Source organism: Ylistrum balloti, unplaced genomic scaffold (assembly GCF_031769215.1).
Source record: "Ylistrum balloti isolate Yb309-2 unplaced genomic scaffold, AGI_CSIRO_Ybal_v1 Utg370450, whole genome shotgun sequence".
Taxonomy (NCBI): Eukaryota; Metazoa; Mollusca; class Bivalvia; order Pectinida; family Pectinidae; genus Ylistrum; species Ylistrum balloti.
The window spans coordinates 3,322,972-3,340,436 of record NW_026782299.1 but is presented as its reverse complement, the minus strand read 5'-3'; the positions used below and the strand labels follow the sequence as shown (position 1 = coordinate 3,340,436).

Here is a 17,465-nt window from a genome sequence, read left to right as displayed (position 1 = left end):
GCTCGCAAGTTGGCCAATCCCTAGTGCATTTGTTAGCCACATGGTAGGATCGGCTAGTTGATGCCATTTAAAAAGAAATAATAACTGTTTTGGAAATCCTTATAGTGAACGATTGCCGAATTCTTGTTAATGACACAGCTAGGAATTAAAGCATTCCCACGTGAAGTTGTTCGCACGGACAGCCATGAATGATTCGGAATGCCATATGATGGTTTCCCAGAAAAATCAAAGACAATGCTCTTGTATAAAAGTTTCAAATATTCCACAAGAGGCTGTTCCCAAATATCTGAATCGGTGGTCACTGGTATTGCCAAGATAACGTTTATTGAATGTCACAGATAAAGAACATGCTAGGTACCTTGCATGTCATGTGCTGATATAGAATTATAAACACTTAAAAGTGACAGAGCAAGGCAGCAATTGGTGTGATTACAAATTTGTGGTGTATATTAAAACGGTTAAAATTGGGAAACATAAGCATGTAGAGAGAAAACAAAGCATGCTCATGCTAGTTGATGTTCGTGACTTCCAGCAAATGACATATGTGGCGTTGTAAATATTATCCGGATGTAGTCATTCCGTTCACCGTACAAAGATTTAGAAACGACGAAAAATGACAGGTTGGAGCAAAGATTCGAAACTCTGATGTCAACACGCCGAGCTTGCGAACATGTCATTTCCCGACATACACACTTGCATTAAGGTAGGACTAATTGTGCGCGTGTGTGACACGTGAGTTGTACCTATAGTGCAATCATTTATATATTTATGCTACACGCACGCATTCTGAAAACATTTAACATCGTTACCACATGGCCGTCTGCAGTACAGAATAGGTAGTCCGACCATCAGTATCAATGTATACGTACTGTCCATCTCTCACAGGGAGGGTCGGCATAGCTTTACCTGTCTCAGTGGTCCGGGAATCACATTTCACATAAATATATACATAGATGCGTAACCTTATCCTTGTCAATGGGAAATGGTCGCCTGAACAAACGTTTATCTGTTTTGGTAGAACATATACAGACCAGATTGGTCCACCATGCATGCTACGCGTGTAAAAAAAATGAAGGTGTAATGGAAAACACACTGCCACCGCTGGGGTTCGATGCCTTGGTCTATTCCCAATAGTTGATGCTAGTCATTACAATGTATTTTAAGAAGACTAGTACATGTACTTTCAACTTGTACACATGTTACATGTTAGCTGTAAAAACATACTTGATGATACATGTATCAATATTAATGTGAGTAAACAAAACTGCATCATAGCCATATTTACAATCGTAGATTGATCCCATCACAAGTAAAAATTTTGTTGCTGTAAAAAGATGACATTTTCATTATACACATTTTTGTAACATTACTAATTATAAACAATTATGGTATGTTCTTGCATTCGAAACACATTGTATTTGCATTTTTGTTGTTTTTTTTCCCCGTATTTTTTGTGTTTGTCTACAACAGGTACTGCACACAGTTTGTATGTTGGGGTCAGTTACATTTATAAGACATAACACAGTAAATATGTAGTCAATGCTGACATAAGGAAGATTAATTATGAGAGTGCCAAATACCTGTGGATATGACCAGATGTAAAGTAGCAATCTAAAATAAAAAAGAAATTTACAATTTTAGCTGACTGCTGAAAATGAAGACCTTAGAAAGAAGTTACTTCGTGTGAAACAGCAGCGTGATGCTTACCACTCAGAGTTAACGTCCCTGAAGGAAAAAGCTAAAGTGGACGCAATACTGAAGACATATGTTACAACAAGAGAGTAAGAACTCAATCACTGGCTAATTCATTATTGTGTTAAAATAAGCATGTATTGATATATGTGAGAGTCTGGTTAGGGTACAACTCTTTACCAAATTGACAACATTGTCATGTTACAAGGATAGCATTTGTTGGTATTTCTACAGAATCAGTAATAAATGTACACAAATTGTACATAGATCAGCTTATTATCAAGCATGGACTTTATAAGCAAGTGAATTGTAATAGATATTTGAATCTCCAATCCTCCTTGTCTTTTTACACTGTTTTCCTTACTGTTGGAATGGGTAGAAATGAGTGACAGACTACTATTGTTGTGTATATTGACACTTTTTATAGTCTCCTTCAAACACACAACAGTGACACATGAGAACACTAACTAGTTTCTCACAACCACACGGATGACAATCAGATATATCAAAATAAAATTTAAGTTTGAGTATTTCCCTCTTACAGGTCCTGCACACAGACTGATCCAAGTAGAGTTTGGCATCCTGTTGCTCCAAAGAAAAATGAGGATACTATTGCCAACAGGATCACAGAAGGGGACAAGACAAACAGGTTGGGTCATTTAAACATTAAAAGGTCTTGCTTTATCATCTGTGATTTTTATAAATGATAGATAAATGACAGCCTTGATAACATATGGGATGCCAAATTTTTAAACTTCTGACCCCATGTCCTTTGACCCCTTGTGACACTGCAATTAGATAATGAAACAATGTCACACAAAGTCACTCACATATTACAGTATGACATCACAACTGAGACCATAGATATATGGTTAAAACTTTGAGTTTGACATGGAAAAGAATGCTTTCTGAAATACAATAATGATAATGAAATGGAAACTTATGTGAGGTTTTCACATCTTTCATGAATTTCTAGAGAATCTTTTGTATTGCTATCTTATGTTTTTACATGTAGGTTGATGTCCATGCATAGTAATGTTATGAGAAGATATGAGAAGGAAGTGAAACATAACTTAAGTCACTTAGAGACAATCACAGAACTACAGGTAAACTTTCCTAATGAACATCAGTTTGAATAGTTTCTGTTTGTTGGTTTATTGCTGGGTGTATTGCCACATGTCCAGTCAGGGTCATTTTGATGGGGAGGGTCTCTTTGTAGTAGCTGTAGGCTGACTCACAGAACAACATATAGAAGGCCCATCACATGTAATCCAGATGAATTTTTTTATAATACCTTGTCCAAGGGCACAATAATGATAGCAAATTTAGGTGATCTATTTGGAGAATAGCTCATTCACATTCAATTATTGATTATTAAAAACTAGCTCTTAAATCATCTAGTGTATGCTGGAAAAAATAAAATCCATTTAGGTTTGTCTAAATAAGTTGCAACTCTTGAGTATAAGCAGATCTTTTTAATTCTTCAAATCACAAAGTCAGTGTTTAGAGTGCTGTATGTTATCATTTCTGTAATACATTTGTTAAAGTGAATAACATATCTACCTTTAAAAGAGACAATAAAAAATTTTATATTGTATTAATAATAATTTGTGTACTAAGCAGAGATAACTACACATTTACTCAAGGAAAATTTAAACTGAAAAAAAAAAAAGTTTAAAAAGTTTTCTTTGTTTCTGAGCAATATATTTTCTTTATTTTAGATGAAGATATCTACCTTAGAGACTAGATTACAAAAAGAAAGGGAAAATGTGCAGCAAATGGAGAAAGAGATACACACATTGAAAGTTTCAAAGGCTACAGCGAAGATAAAAGCGGGAAACGTAGGCAAGCAGGGAAAGGAACTCTTCTCTGATGAAGGTACTTTATGACTTATAGAATACTTTTAGTCTGACTTGCATTTGATTATAAAATTGAACAAAAGAGATATATACTTATCCTGTATGAATTGATTTTTGTAGAATTTTTGATTCATCATTGAAATTATTTGCTGAACTGCTTAAATTCCTTTTTGCTTTATAGATGATTCACAGGACAGACATATATTCAGAGAGTGTAGAAAACTTCGCAAGGAAAACAAAAAATTAAAAGAGGAGTTGAAAGGCCTAGACTTAGTAAGTATATTATTCCAGAATGGAAAAACTTTTGCACACTGAAAAATGCCTTTAGTTTTCAAAATTTTGTATATCTGAAGAGCTCCATTTGATTTAACTTTGAGACTTTAAGATATGAATAGTGATTACCAGTAAAACTTTGAAATCACTGAGTGGCATTGTTAAAGAAAGCAGCTCAACGTTTCAGGTATGTCATTCACTTAGCGCTGTATGGCTAATTGTCAATTGCATAGGATATAAAAATGTTTTTGAAAAAAGCTTTCACTTGAGACAAAAGCATCAGATTTTTACTTAATTTTGGCTGCATCACTTCACAATTATGCTGACTTTTGTAATTACCGCAGTAAATTTTTTTTCAACTTCATGTATTTGAATTGTATATTTGAATCGTGAAAAAAATTTTAAAAAATAATCGTATATTTGAATCTTGAAAAAGGCATAAATTACCTAAATATTTACAGTTCACACTTTTTATGTTGTATGATTTAAGTAGTAATGTAGAAATTCATAAGGAAGCTTTACATTGTATGTAACATAGCATAAAATGCCTGATAGAGTTTTGATGAAAGAAAATGTCTTTTATATGCAACACCAACTGGGCATGCAATAAACCATTATGTAAGCTTTGATAGGAATATTTTTTTAGTTTTATGCTTGTATGATTTTTCTTTTATATCAGCGTGAGACTAAAAGGTATTCCTATAAAAGCTTATAACTAATTTCTTAGACAGGATTCAAAAACAAAAATAACACATGAATGATAAAAATAAATTTGTTTAATAACAGGTTATTTTATAACAAATCATTATATGTTACAGCTGGCATGACATGACGTCATTGAAAAATAATTTGTGCAGTTGTCATTCAAAACTCATTCATTAGTGGGCGTGTCACATTCCAAAAGGAAATGTGTAAAAGATAACATATTTTTCCCTGATAAATCGGTTATTTCTTCGTTGTTTATTTTTGTGTAGGTTGTAAGATATTTGAATATTTCATGATGTTGTAGACCATGTTTTTTTGTTTACATCGTAGAATTACAGCGATCAACAAAGGAGGTGAATGTATGTAACTGATATTCCATTTATAAAACTCAGAAGGTGGCATGTTGCCATAAACACCTCCAATCATTATCAAGTGGGCGGAGCTAGATCAAGAAATGAAAAGAAAACATTGATGAATCATAAAACTGCATTTTGCATACAAACAATGAAATATTGATTATTGAGTTGTGAATGAAAACAAATAGGAAAGAAAAGGAATTTTTAGTATATTTTTGTTATAATGAAAATAATAATAATGTCACCAGGCGGTCATTTAACACAACTTTTGTTTAGTTGTTGATTTCATTATTCATAACCTCTTTTTGCAGGGATTTTTTGAAGAAATAGAAGACATTAAATTTGCCTTTCAACAGTCTGCCAAACTGAACGTGGAATATGAAAAGACGATAAAGAAACTATGTAAACAATACAGTGTACCGTATCCTTATCCAGAACGAACAGTTAAATGAGACAAGGAGAGAACTGATGCATTTCTGTGATATGAACTTATTCTTATTCTATTTAACTTGTACTTTAACAATATTTTGCATTTCATGTGTTATGCTTTTTTTAACTGGTAATGCAACTTATGGACCATAATTGAACTGACGTGGAACATTGCTTGAGAATCCTCACACCTGCCAGTTTAATAGCAAGGAAATACCAAGTACCAGTACAAGAGTTTAAAATATGTGCTTTTTACTCAAAAATACATGAGAGTTCTCATTTGAGAGAGCCTTACTTCTTTCCTTTGATAAGGACAGAGATTTTTAAATGACATAAAATTTAAATATTGTTGTCGCAATTGAATTAGATGATATTTTGCATATATGTTGAAATGTGTGAATTCTAGGCAGACGTTGATTTCTGTTAATGTTTTTTAGCGATTTCAAGCAGAGTTATGGCACTTCCTTGACATAAAAAACTGTTAAAATTTGGTTATCTTACCATAAGTTTAGAATGCCTCAATAAAATTAAATAATATTTGTACTTGTATATTTAAATATGAAAAGTCTAGGCCAAATTGTATTTTCACTAATTTCATGGAAAGAAACCGAAAAAAGTTGGTTTCAACATCATAACTTTAGAATATCTCATTATAATTTAATAGTATTTTGCATGTATGTTGAAATATTCAATATCAAGGTCAAGATTGATTTTTGCTAATTTCTGGAAAATCCGGAGTTATGGACCTTTCTTGACGAGAAATCGTGAAAAATATGGTTTCCCCATCCTAACTTTAAAAATGTCTCAATGGAATTAAATATCAGTTTGCATGTATGTTGAAATATTGAAAATATTGGTCACTAATAAAATATTCTGTTAAACTTTAAATTGCACTAGTTTCATGAGTATTCACTACAGGTTGAATTATGATACCGGTAATAATAATAAGCTTTATTTATTGAGGATATAAAACATGTTTAGCCAACGGCTAATCTTCCACATGGTCCTCTGGTTAGTAAAATAATGTTAGTTAAAATCTGCAAAGCTACATACATGAATCAAGTTTCAACTACAAACTTCATATTAAAAAACAATGGGATTTTAAACTACATCATAGAAAAAAAATATCACTGACATTAATTCCAATTATCACAGAATGCACAATTACTCATGCAAAAATATTCCATCAATTAAATGGCATGTGCCTAATATACATATATGCTGATATAGCAAACAGATAAACATTGACATAGTTATAGCTAATGTAGCATAGTCTAAAATTTAAGAAAATGGGATAACAATCATTATAAGGCGAAATCCAAGATAGCTGCCTCTCGACCATTTTTGTTTTTCTGTTCTGTCCAAAACTCAAACAAGCACAACTAAAGACCAACAGGAACATATACATAAATTTTGAGAAATATCCATGCAGGATTTGTTACCTGATCAGACCAAAAAATCAATCAGGCGCAACTATGAACCAAGGGGAACCTAACTATGAAATCTGAGAAAGATCCATCCAGTACTACTCAAGAAATAACGATAACAACCTTTCAAATTCAAAATCAACGATGGCAACCTGTCGGCCATTATGTTTTTCTGATCAGGCCAAAAGCTAAATGGGCACAACTAGAGAAAAAGGGAAACATGCATAAGAAATTTGAGAAAGATCCTCACGGAACCTTTCAAAAAGTCGCGAAAGCCATTTTCATTTTTAAAAAAATCCAAGACGGCCATCTGCAACCAATTTTGTTTTTTTTCTGATTAGTCCCAAAATCAGTATGTCTGTAAATAAAAAGTATGTGTCAGCAAAATAACAATATATGTCAGTATATCAAAGTATGTCAGTAAATCAAAGTATATCAGTAACTCAAAGTATGTCAATATATCAAAGTATGTCAGTAAATCAAAGTATGTCAATATATCATAAAATAATAAGCAAATGTCAGTATATATATCAAAGTGTGTCAGTATGTCAGTAAATCAAAAGTATGTCAGTAAGTCAAAGTATGTCAGTAAATCAAAGTTTGTCAGTATATCAAAATTTGTCAGTATATCAAAGTTTGTCAGTATATCAAAGTATGTCAGTAAATCAAGGTATGTCAGTATATCAAAGTAAGTCAGTAAATCAAAAGTATGTCAGTAAGTCAAAGTATGTCAGTAAATCAAAGTTTGTCAGTATATCAAAATTTGTCAGTATATCAAAATTTGTCAGTATATCAAAATTTGTCAGTATATCAAAGTTTGTCAGTATATCAAAGTAAGTCAGTAAATCAAAGTATGTCAGTAAATCAAAACTATATGTCAGTAAATCAAAGGTGTCAAACAAATAAAAACAGTACTATGTAAGTATATGTCAGCAAATCAAATAGTATATGTCAGCAAATCAAATAGTATATGTCGGTAAATCAAAAGTATATGAAAAGATCAAAATATATAACTACACAAACATAGTCGGTATGTAAAGTAATTATAAATTAATTTTTGTTTCATTTTTCCTTTTTTTCCAGAAAAAATAAAACAAAACATTTCGAAACAAACATAAAATAATAAAGTCTGTTCTATTAACATTCACTCTGTTTAAATTTGTAAGAAACTATTACTGGAACTATAAGAACACTAACCTCAATACAGTAGGTTATTATAACCCTAATTTCTTATACTTGGTAAAAAGAATAATTCTTGTTTCTCTATTAACATCTAGATTTCAGAATGCCACACGTATCATCTTTATCACCAATACAGGAAATACTCCGGCCTATAAACTACATTAGGACCAAACTCGTCATAATCTGCTGGTCTTGTCCAAATTTGTCTCGTCGATGAAAGACTCCCAAAAATTGACCCTCCTATCCAGGTTGAAAAGGGCCGTTCAGGGGGAGCAACGATTTTGGTTCGTATGGTAGATGGCAATAACTTCTGCAATTCTCGTGTCAGTCTAGATACCAGCCCTTCTACCATTGTGTTGCTTCCGGCAAGAATAACATTGCAGGACATCATACTGATTATATCTGCAGGACATGCTTTAATACTTTTCTCAATCATTTCGTGTATACCACAAGCATTACTTCCAATCAAATTTGGTTTAAACAGAGCCTCCATGCACTGGAACCTCTCATAACCAAGAGATATAGAAGATCCATTAGACAAGGTGTAGTCCTTTTTGATGTTGTCCATATTTTCCGCTTCTGGGTTTTCCGAAACGAAAGCACATTGCTCTTTCATCATGTTTACTTCCTCTATTTCTTTTGTTGTGGTAAACGAGTAACCACATTTCCCAAGAAGTTCGATTAAGTAATTAGTTATATCATTGCCACCGATATCGTACCTAAACATGGTTTGGGTAAGTTTCCATCCTTCAAATACACACCCAACAGTTGTTACTTCATAACCCGAATCTATCACAAGACCAGATCCTCGTCCACTCGAGAACAGAGTCAATACATTAGGGCCAAGGGCGTACATTCCTTGCGACTGAAGTTTCTCGAATATGATTTGAGCCATTTTCTCCCGGTTTGACTTTGGATTCAGAGGTGGTTCCGTTATGAGCGCATAACAGTCAGAAGAATCTACATGAAGGTCATTGAACACTTGGTGCCATACTGTCTCCATGACATCCCAGTCAGTCACGATTCCTCGCTCTATGGGTCTTCGAACATCCAAGGCATCCATGTTTTCAATCACTTGATCGCCTATGTAGCACTTTTCCAGTGGTCTACCAGATATCGTTTGTCCCTGGAAAAGTTATTGATTAAAATAACGTACAATGCAAAGTAGTCGTGTACATTGTATATATATGTGTAATGATTTACATGCATACAGTCACATACACTTATTTACCATCCGATATTATTTACATTCATAGTCATATACACTTATTAACCATCCGATATTATTTACATTCATACAATCACATACACTTATTTACCATCCGATATTATTTACATTCATACAGTCATAAACACTTATTAACCTTCTGATATTAATTACATTCATAGAGTCATATACACTTATTTACCATCCGATATTATTTACATTCATACAGTCATATACACTTATTTACCATCCGATATTATTTACATTCATACCGTCATAAACACTTATTTACCATCCGATATTATTTACATTCATAGTCATATACACTTATTAACCATCCGATATTATTTACATTCATACCGTCATAAACACTTATTTACCATCCGACATTATTTACATTCATAGTCATATACACTTATTTACCACTTATAGTCATATACACTTATTAACCATCCGATATTATTCACATTCATACAGTCATATACACTTATTAACCTTCCGATATTAATTACATTCATACAGTCATATACACTTATATACCATCCGATATTATTTACATTCATACAGTCATATATACTTATTTACCATCCGATATTATTTACATTCATACCGTCATAAACACTTATTTACCATCCGATATTATTTACATTCAAAGTCATATACACTTTTTAACCATCCGATATTATTTACATTCATACCGTCATAAACACTTATTTACCATCCGACATTATTTACATTCATAGTCATATACACTTATTTACCATCCGATATTATTTACATTCATAGTCATATACACTTATTAACCATCCGATATTATTTACATTCATACAGTCATATACACTTATTTACCATCCGATATTATTTACATTCGTACAGTCATAAACACTTATTAACCTTCCGATATTATTTACATTCATACAGTCATATACACTTATTAACCATCCGATATTATTTACATTCATACAGTCATATACTCTTATTTACCATCCGATATTATTTACATTCATACAGTCATAAAAACTTATTTACCATCCGATATCCTATTATGCAATAGAAGTGGCATGGGGTGTATACTTGTGGGCCTAAACGCATTAAAAAGGTCGGCTATATGAGACCTCGTGTGATTTTGTGTCCAACATGAAATGTGTTGAATGTAAACTCAATAGTCTTTCACCCTAAAAACCTTTGAAGTTTAAGAGTGGGACGCAGTCGTTGACGCCGAGGAAACAGCATTCGTAACCGGACAGACGATAAGAAAATGTCATATCATGAATAAATTCAGATATAACAATAAGTAAATCGAATGACAGTTATGGTCAATTAATTTTGTGGGAATTCGTATCAAAACAAAGACGTACACATTCTCCGCTGATATCACAAAACCACACATGATAACATTGCCATCTACATCAATCGCGAAGCCTGTCAAACCGAACCAGCTTTTATCAAAGTGCTGAAATTAGCTAATTAAGATTGTATCCTGAACGAAAGTCGTCATCCCGGTCTGACTAATATTGAGAAGCACAACAAAACGATATAGAAGCACTTAAATATCTAGATGCAATGCGTGTAATATTTGTGACCCGTGTGAGGCATTGATGATATTTTAAGATCGACATTAACCGTGAATTCTTCATCAGTCAGAAACAACCTACAAAGCACAATGCAACTAAACAGCGCGCAAATTTTTGTTTTAAACAGTCTTTTCATCAAACATTATTTTTATCGCGGCAAATCATTCTGTCGACGGAATTAAGTTGTTTTGTTTAATAATTTATCTTGGGACAATGCAGTCAGCACTTGTCTTGGAGAAATCCGATGTTTTGTTTGCTCTCAAAGTGGCGGAATGGATATTATAAATATCATACAACATTTTGATGTTTATAGTAATGAAAACAACAAAGAAATTGAAACATATCACGATGTCTCATTGTATTGTTTCCTAGACGAAGTATTTGTCAATATGTTCGATTTCAGTAGTAAAGAAGTGATTTTATTTGTAAGTGTTAAATACTCACCACCTCTACACGTTGGAATAGATAATCTTACATAGGTGTCGCTGTAATATCGAATTTATTCAACGAGATCAATAATTAGAAATCCATTGATCATAAGGCCAGATACTGGCATCTCTTTCAAGGTAAACAACGGAGTGACTGTAAGCTTTTGCGTATTTCTGTCTCTCCCAAAAAGCCATGTATAAAAAGGGTTCAAGCAATTACCTCATACAAAGGGGTTCCTACTACCGTCCGAAAAAAACTCCTTGGTTCGTCGTCCCCAGCAAAACCAGCCTTGATCCTATAGGACCCGTTGTCAAGGACAACACAGACATCTTCGTCGTCGGAACTTGACATTTCTACCCGATCGAGCTAGCTCCCGGAACTTATCCACACCTGTAAAAACTTGGCCATGTTATTCAGGAGTAAAATTTTTTTTTTTAATTTTCCAATTTTTTAATCATATTGACAAAATGTATATTCTTTTTGTTTACCTTGATCTATAGCTGAAAATATAATCATTAACATATTTGTAATAAGGGTAATTGTTTTCTTCGACTAGAATAGGCATCGGACCTGTGACCTCTGGCTTATAAGGCTGATACACTAGACCGATCGAATTAAAGAGAATCGGTAGGAGCTAGAAGAAGTGGGGTTCTCTGGTGCGTCATATTCCTCTCCAAGAAAGAAGTATGATTTTCACAGATGCAACGGCCATGCATATACAAGCAAAACCAAATATTTTGTCAATAATTCCCCGGGTTCTACATGGGCGCTTGTGTAATGGAGATTATTAGATTTCAAAACTCTGCGATGGGTTGAACAAGAAACCTCTGACTTCTTTGACAAACTTTCCGACAGATTTCCATCAATGAGAGAAATACATTTTAGCAAAGAATAATAATTAACTATGCAATGAGCGATTTTGAACGCATCCGACCGATGGCATCGGGCATGGGGCAAAATAATCAACTTAAGTAAACATAAACGTCCTTCAATCTGCCGCCTGTGGCCAAATGCCACGACCTGGTCCTATTGGTGGTACTTTTGATCTGTTTGATCTTTAACAAATTGGAAAGTATCTAGGTTATTGTGAAGTCTTGAAGAAATATAAACACGATACCGGACTGAGGAACGACGTATGTGGCACCACGGCGAACGACCAAGTGCCCCAGAGGAGCTTTCATGAAACCCATGTTGACTGTTCTACACCAATGTAAGCTAAATTTCTTTCCCACGAACTCTTAGTGGGAGCATATTATCAAAGATGTGACGTAATCACCAAACAGATCTTTCAGATAGCAACCTGAAATACAGTCATCTGAAAAGATAATTGTCCTATGAAATACAAAAATACACACACACACACACACACATATATATTTATCAATCCTTTAATTTCTCCTCCATATAGCAGAAAAAAGATTAATATTCAATTAAAGTCATAATAATGTTAAGGCTTATTTTCAATACGATATTAACGCTTTATTTCATAACAATACATTGAAACATGTAAACCTTTATAAGATGGCCAGACCCATTGTGATATTGCAAATAATTTCTAATGAATTAGCAAAGACTGTGTTACATGTGTGATTCTGCATTTCTTCAGTCGCTTGCTATGATACAAACATTAAGCCCGTACCATAAGTGATTCTACCTATATGGATGAAGCAGCTGTGTAACGTTTAATTCATTAACTGACGCTACTTTATTTATCTCTAAATTTTAATCATTTTAAACTCAAGCCTTCCATTGCATTCAAAATGTTGACATAATATATAATGATTAATACAGAAGTACCTATAACATATTTCCGACATGATTGAAATCAATTAAAACAATTAACACGTTCGAGGTATCGTTGGAAATGTCATGATATTAACCGCAATCCTTTGGAATCAAAAGAATAACACTACTGTGAATAAAAATGATAATTCAATCTGGCGAAAATCTATTTATTTCAATGTATAAAATCAATTTTCAAGTTCAGGTCTGACGGTGCAGATGATATGAGTATATTGTTCGGACTCATAACTTTTTCATGAGTTTATCAGTGTATGTGTACACAGGTATAGGCGTGTAACCCCGTCAAATATCTTGATAATATCTGTGACATTAGAGCAGAATAACCGAGTCCGGTGTCAATTTCGTCAATAACTTACGTAGGAGCACATTTCTGAGGATATTACAAATAAATTGAAAACAAACAAACAATACAGGACAGGAAATGTCGTTGAAAAGCATTATCTTGTTATTAAAACATAAGATATAATATTCAAATTGTTTCAGTTTTTCAATTATAGCCATGGATAACAATGCAGAACTTCATCAAGAAAAGTTCAACGTGAAGAAATAGTGACACGTTGCATAACTCCCACACGCGCTAATCACATTGCTAAAGAAATCGCCACTTGCATTCTTCCATTCCTAATTCATGCATTCTGATGGAATAATACTTACGTAATTAATCAATGCTTAACATCCGTTTCCATTCCCATCATTCTAGAATAATACAACACAGAAACAGTCATCCAACAAATTCCATCTACGCCTGTAATTGGCGTTACATGACAGGGGAAATAATGTTTTCTATACATACGATGCAATGCCATATTTCAATGACAATGATACGTGATCGAATGACATTAGTTTTTTTAATTTTGATTCTGTGGACTTATTACGTTCTGTACATTTCAAAAGTTGTCAAACACATAACTTGAAGTTATCCATACTTGTTAAATTCTGGCCTAAAAATTATATTAGGCCCGAACTCGTCATAATCTGCTGGTCTCATCCACATGTCTTCTGCTGCAGTCAAACTACATATAACTGAGCCTCCTATCCACGTTGAGCTGCGTCTCTCTGGAGGCGCGATCACTTTGACTTTAACATTACTTGGCAATAACTTCTTCAGTTCCTGGTCCACTCTTGAAGCTATGTTTCGCTGCATCGTATTGCTTCCTGAAAGGATAATATTGCTGCAGAGTTCAGTTTGGTGATGTATAGGACATGCTTCAATGCTTTTCACAATCAGTTCATGTATACCATAAGCATTACTTCCTATCAGTTCCGGTTTAAACATAGCCTCCATACACTGGAACCTTTCGTGACCAAGGTGAATGGTATTTCCATTCGATAAAGTATAATCCGTTTTGACATTGTTCATCATCTCCGCTTTCGGATTTTCTGAAACGTAAGCACATATTTCCTTCATCATGTGTACTTCCTCTTGTTCCTCATCTGTAGTAAACGAATAACCTCTTTTCCCCAGAAGTTCAATCAAGTAATTAGTAACATCATTGCCGCCAATATCGGATCTGAAGATGGACTGAGCTATTTTAAATCCCTCATACACACATATAACACTTGTCACTTCATAACCCGAATTTATCACCAAACCTGTCATCCGGCCAGAGGCGTACAACGACAGAATATTGGGACTAATAACATACATTCCTCGTGGCTGGATTTTTTCAAACATGACTTGTGCCATTTTCTCTCTGTTTGTCATCGGATTCAGAAGCGGTTCCGTTACAAGAACATTATTATCTATAGGGTTTATACGAAGATCACTGAACACGTGATGCCAAACTGTCTCCATGACATCCCAGTCAGTCACGATTCCTCGCTCTATCGGTCTTCGAACATCCAAGGCATCCATGTTCTTTATAACTTGGTCACCTACGTAACATTTTCTCCGCGACATTCCTTCATTCATAGAGTGCTAAAACACAAAATGTCAAATACTATCGCACAATGTATACAAGACATGTAAACCTTAACATTCATTTTTTTTTAAATTACCACAATGTGGAGATGATACCTGTACATTTGTGCATCGTTATTTACATGCATGTATTATGTATTGATAGATGATTCTAAATATAAAAAATACACCATCTTTAATTGTAATTAAATTACAAATTGTCAGGCTGAATACATGATGAATATGCATACTTTATTGTAAAATACAATACCTGATACAATGGGGTTCCTACCAAGGTCCGAAATATACTCCTCGGAGAATTATCTCCGGCGTACCCTGCCTTAACCTTGTAAGACCCGTTATCAAGGACGATAGTGGGATCTTCTTCGTCTGAAGTCGACATTTTCGGTAATTTGATTTAGTCCTTGACAATCCACATCTGCAAATATTATCCTTTCTTAATAATGAGTCATTAAATCGGATTGATTATAGTCCGTGGGTTCAAAAACGAGAAAATATCACCCTGTGCACATAATCACCACAGAAACTTAAAATTTAAAAAAAAAAGCAAAATATGAAAAGTACGAAGCGGATAACACCAGAGTAAGCATCTTCTGCTTCATCGACGACACCTGTCATGCAATATTGGCAAATCCAAGTATTGTGATATATAAGCACCATATGTTGGGGATGCAAGTATGATGCTATCTAGAAGAGGAAAATTTGCAAGAGGGAAATGGAAATCATCGTGCTTATGATTCAGAATGAGGAGTAGCTGTCCTTATTGGTTTTGTTGAAGGAAAAGATTGAAATAAGCAGCTGAAGAGTCTGTCGTGTCCTTGATTTCAAATTCTGTCGGGTATGTACGATGGACGTGGTGAATCGTGAAAGAGGAGATGTGACCAATATATCTGAAAGTGAAATCAAACGACTTTGCATGGTCTGCAAGATCTCATATTTCCATAAATTTCTTCCATACCGATGTACCAAGTTTTAAAGAACCCTTATATGCTCAAGAAGACATTTAACTATTGGCAACCAAAGCAAATGTTTAATATCAATAATTGTGGTACTATTCATATCCATTATCATTAGTATATGATGGCGACTTCATGTAAAATGAAAGTCATGTAGAAATGAAATTATATCTAAATTAAGATTTATCATTAATAATTATGTAATAAAACAAATAATTCATGCCTTTCCATGCTACAATTCTCTCCGATGTTTATACTTGATGTGTTATATTGCACTCGACTTCCGGTCTCATGCAATATAATACATTATCAAATAATAGTGAATAACACTTTGTGATCTCCTACAACAATAAGAAAAAGCAACATTGTCTTCCAATATGGAAAGACAAATCAAAGCATACATTCAATACAATCAATTCAATATAATGTGAATTACACAATAGCGATATCAGATATTGTGTATGTTCTGATCCTAATCTCACAAATTTGATTTACTTTGCGACAAAACGAGAATATACAAAGAAGGATAATTTAAGAAGTGTAGCACATAAGTACATTTTCTCATACACAACTGAGATGTGATTACAACAGTTGTTATTTTCATACACGTTCCATGGACATATACGATATGGTTATACATACTTATCTCTAACACATACTGTAGCACTCTATTAATACTTTTCCTGTATTAAAGGTCAACGATTATCCTTTTCTAATGATTTTCTAATTTCCTGTCATTTCATTTCGATACAGTATAAACAGTTATTGATATTATTAGTATTTGGACATTTGAGGCCACCTGAACTAGTCATAGTCCCCTTGGCTTACCCAAGAGCAATGCTACATTCAAACGTGATACAATTGATACTGCTACCCACGTTGAACTGTGTCTGACTGGGGGGCGGGTTGAATCACTTTGATTTTCCTGTAGCAAAGCACAAATTATTGTATAAGTTCCTTTTGTAAGCTAAGTCTACCCACATAGTATTCTATCCCGAAATAATGATATATCCACAGACATGAAACGTATAGGACATGATTCAACGCTTTTCAAAATCAGTTCTTGCATACTACCATTAACATAGTCTCCATGCACTGTAAACCAGATAGTATTCGATTCGGTAAAGTATACTTTTTTGTATCTCGAAATATGCCGTTGCATGGATTTAGAAAAACGAAAACGCGTTGTTTTTCATCACGTTTCCTTCCTCTATTTCTATAGCTATTGTAAACGAGTAGCGACGTTTCCGATCAAGTTATTAGATATGTCATTGAAGCCAGTATCACAAGACGAATCGATTTACCCTTTATCCTCCATACACACACGTGACATCATAACCCGAATCTGTCACAAGACCTGATCCTCGACCACGCATGTACATAGACAGCATACTGAGCTAAAAACGAACATTCCTTGTGGCTGCATTTCCTTAAACATCTGAGTGTTTTTCATCGGTTATTCTGTTACAATCATGTTTACATTGAAAAGATTTCACATACGAAGATCATCGAAAGCGTGATGCCAAACGGTGTATTTGGCAACGATTACCTGCCCTATCGGTCTTCGATTATCCAGGACATTCATGTCCTGTAAAACCTGTTAACCTACGTACATGGCCTATCATTATTTATTTTGTCCTGGAAGATACAAA

The 17,465-nt window shown here is 33.9% G+C and overlaps 3 protein-coding genes across 3 annotated transcripts; 1 reads left to right on the top strand and 2 right to left on the bottom strand.

Annotated features, from left to right (window-relative positions):
- Window positions 1–670: 670 nt before the first annotated feature.
- On the top strand, window positions 671–5,916 carry LOC132554982 (centrosomal protein of 290 kDa-like). Its single transcript, XM_060219310.1, has 7 exons — window positions 671–703; window positions 1,642–1,781; window positions 2,237–2,341; window positions 2,708–2,798; window positions 3,414–3,570; window positions 3,733–3,824; window positions 5,197–5,916. Exons 1-7 carry the CDS (start codon window positions 671–673, stop codon window positions 5,335–5,337), a joined length of 759 nt encoding a protein of 252 aa, XP_060075293.1. The 3' UTR covers window positions 5,338–5,916.
- Window positions 5,917–7,897: 1,981 nt separating this feature from the next.
- Window positions 7,898–11,501, bottom strand: LOC132555039 (actin-like). The gene is made up of 2 exons (XM_060219379.1): window positions 11,353–11,501; window positions 7,898–9,049 (listed from the first exon to the last, which is right to left on the bottom strand). The coding sequence occupies exons 1-2, from the start codon at window positions 11,482–11,484 to the stop codon at window positions 8,048–8,050; spliced, it is 1,134 nt and encodes a 377-aa protein (XP_060075362.1). The 5' UTR covers window positions 11,485–11,501; the 3' UTR covers window positions 7,898–8,047.
- Window positions 11,502–13,852: 2,351 nt separating this feature from the next.
- Window positions 13,853–15,239, bottom strand: LOC132554981 (uncharacterized). The gene is made up of 2 exons (XM_060219309.1): window positions 15,108–15,239; window positions 13,853–14,854 (listed from the first exon to the last, which is right to left on the bottom strand). Exons 1-2 carry the CDS (start codon window positions 15,237–15,239, stop codon window positions 13,853–13,855), a joined length of 1,134 nt encoding a protein of 377 aa, XP_060075292.1.
- Window positions 15,240–17,465: the final 2,226 nt, after the last annotated feature.

What these genes read in the sequence shown, in the direction of transcription:
- LOC132554981 (XM_060219309.1), bottom strand. Translation starts at nt 15,239, where the DNA reads ATGTCGACTTCAGACGAAGAAGATCCCACTATCGTCCTTGATAACGGG. An exon ending in TAGGAACCCCATTGTATCAG is followed by an intron (nt 14,855 to 15,107) that starts GTATTGTATTTT and finishes TTTGTGTTTTAG; the next exon opens with CACTCTATGAATGAAGGAAT.
- LOC132554982 (XM_060219310.1), top strand. Translation starts at nt 671, where the DNA reads ATGTCATTTCCCGACATACACACTTGCATTAAG. An exon ending in ACATACACACTTGCATTAAG is followed by an intron (nt 704 to 1,641) that starts GTAGGACTAATT and finishes TTACAATTTTAG; the next exon opens with CTGACTGCTGAAAATGAAGA. An exon ending in GGAACTCTTCTCTGATGAAG is followed by an intron (nt 3,571 to 3,732) that starts GTACTTTATGAC and finishes TTTGCTTTATAG; the next exon opens with ATGATTCACAGGACAGACAT.
- LOC132555039 (XM_060219379.1), bottom strand. Translation starts at nt 11,484, where the DNA reads ATGTCAAGTTCCGACGACGAAGATGTCTGTGTTGTCCTTGACAACGGG. An exon ending in TAGGAACCCCTTTGTATGAG is followed by an intron (nt 9,050 to 11,352) that starts GTAATTGCTTGA and finishes TAACTTTTCCAG; the next exon opens with GGACAAACGATATCTGGTAG.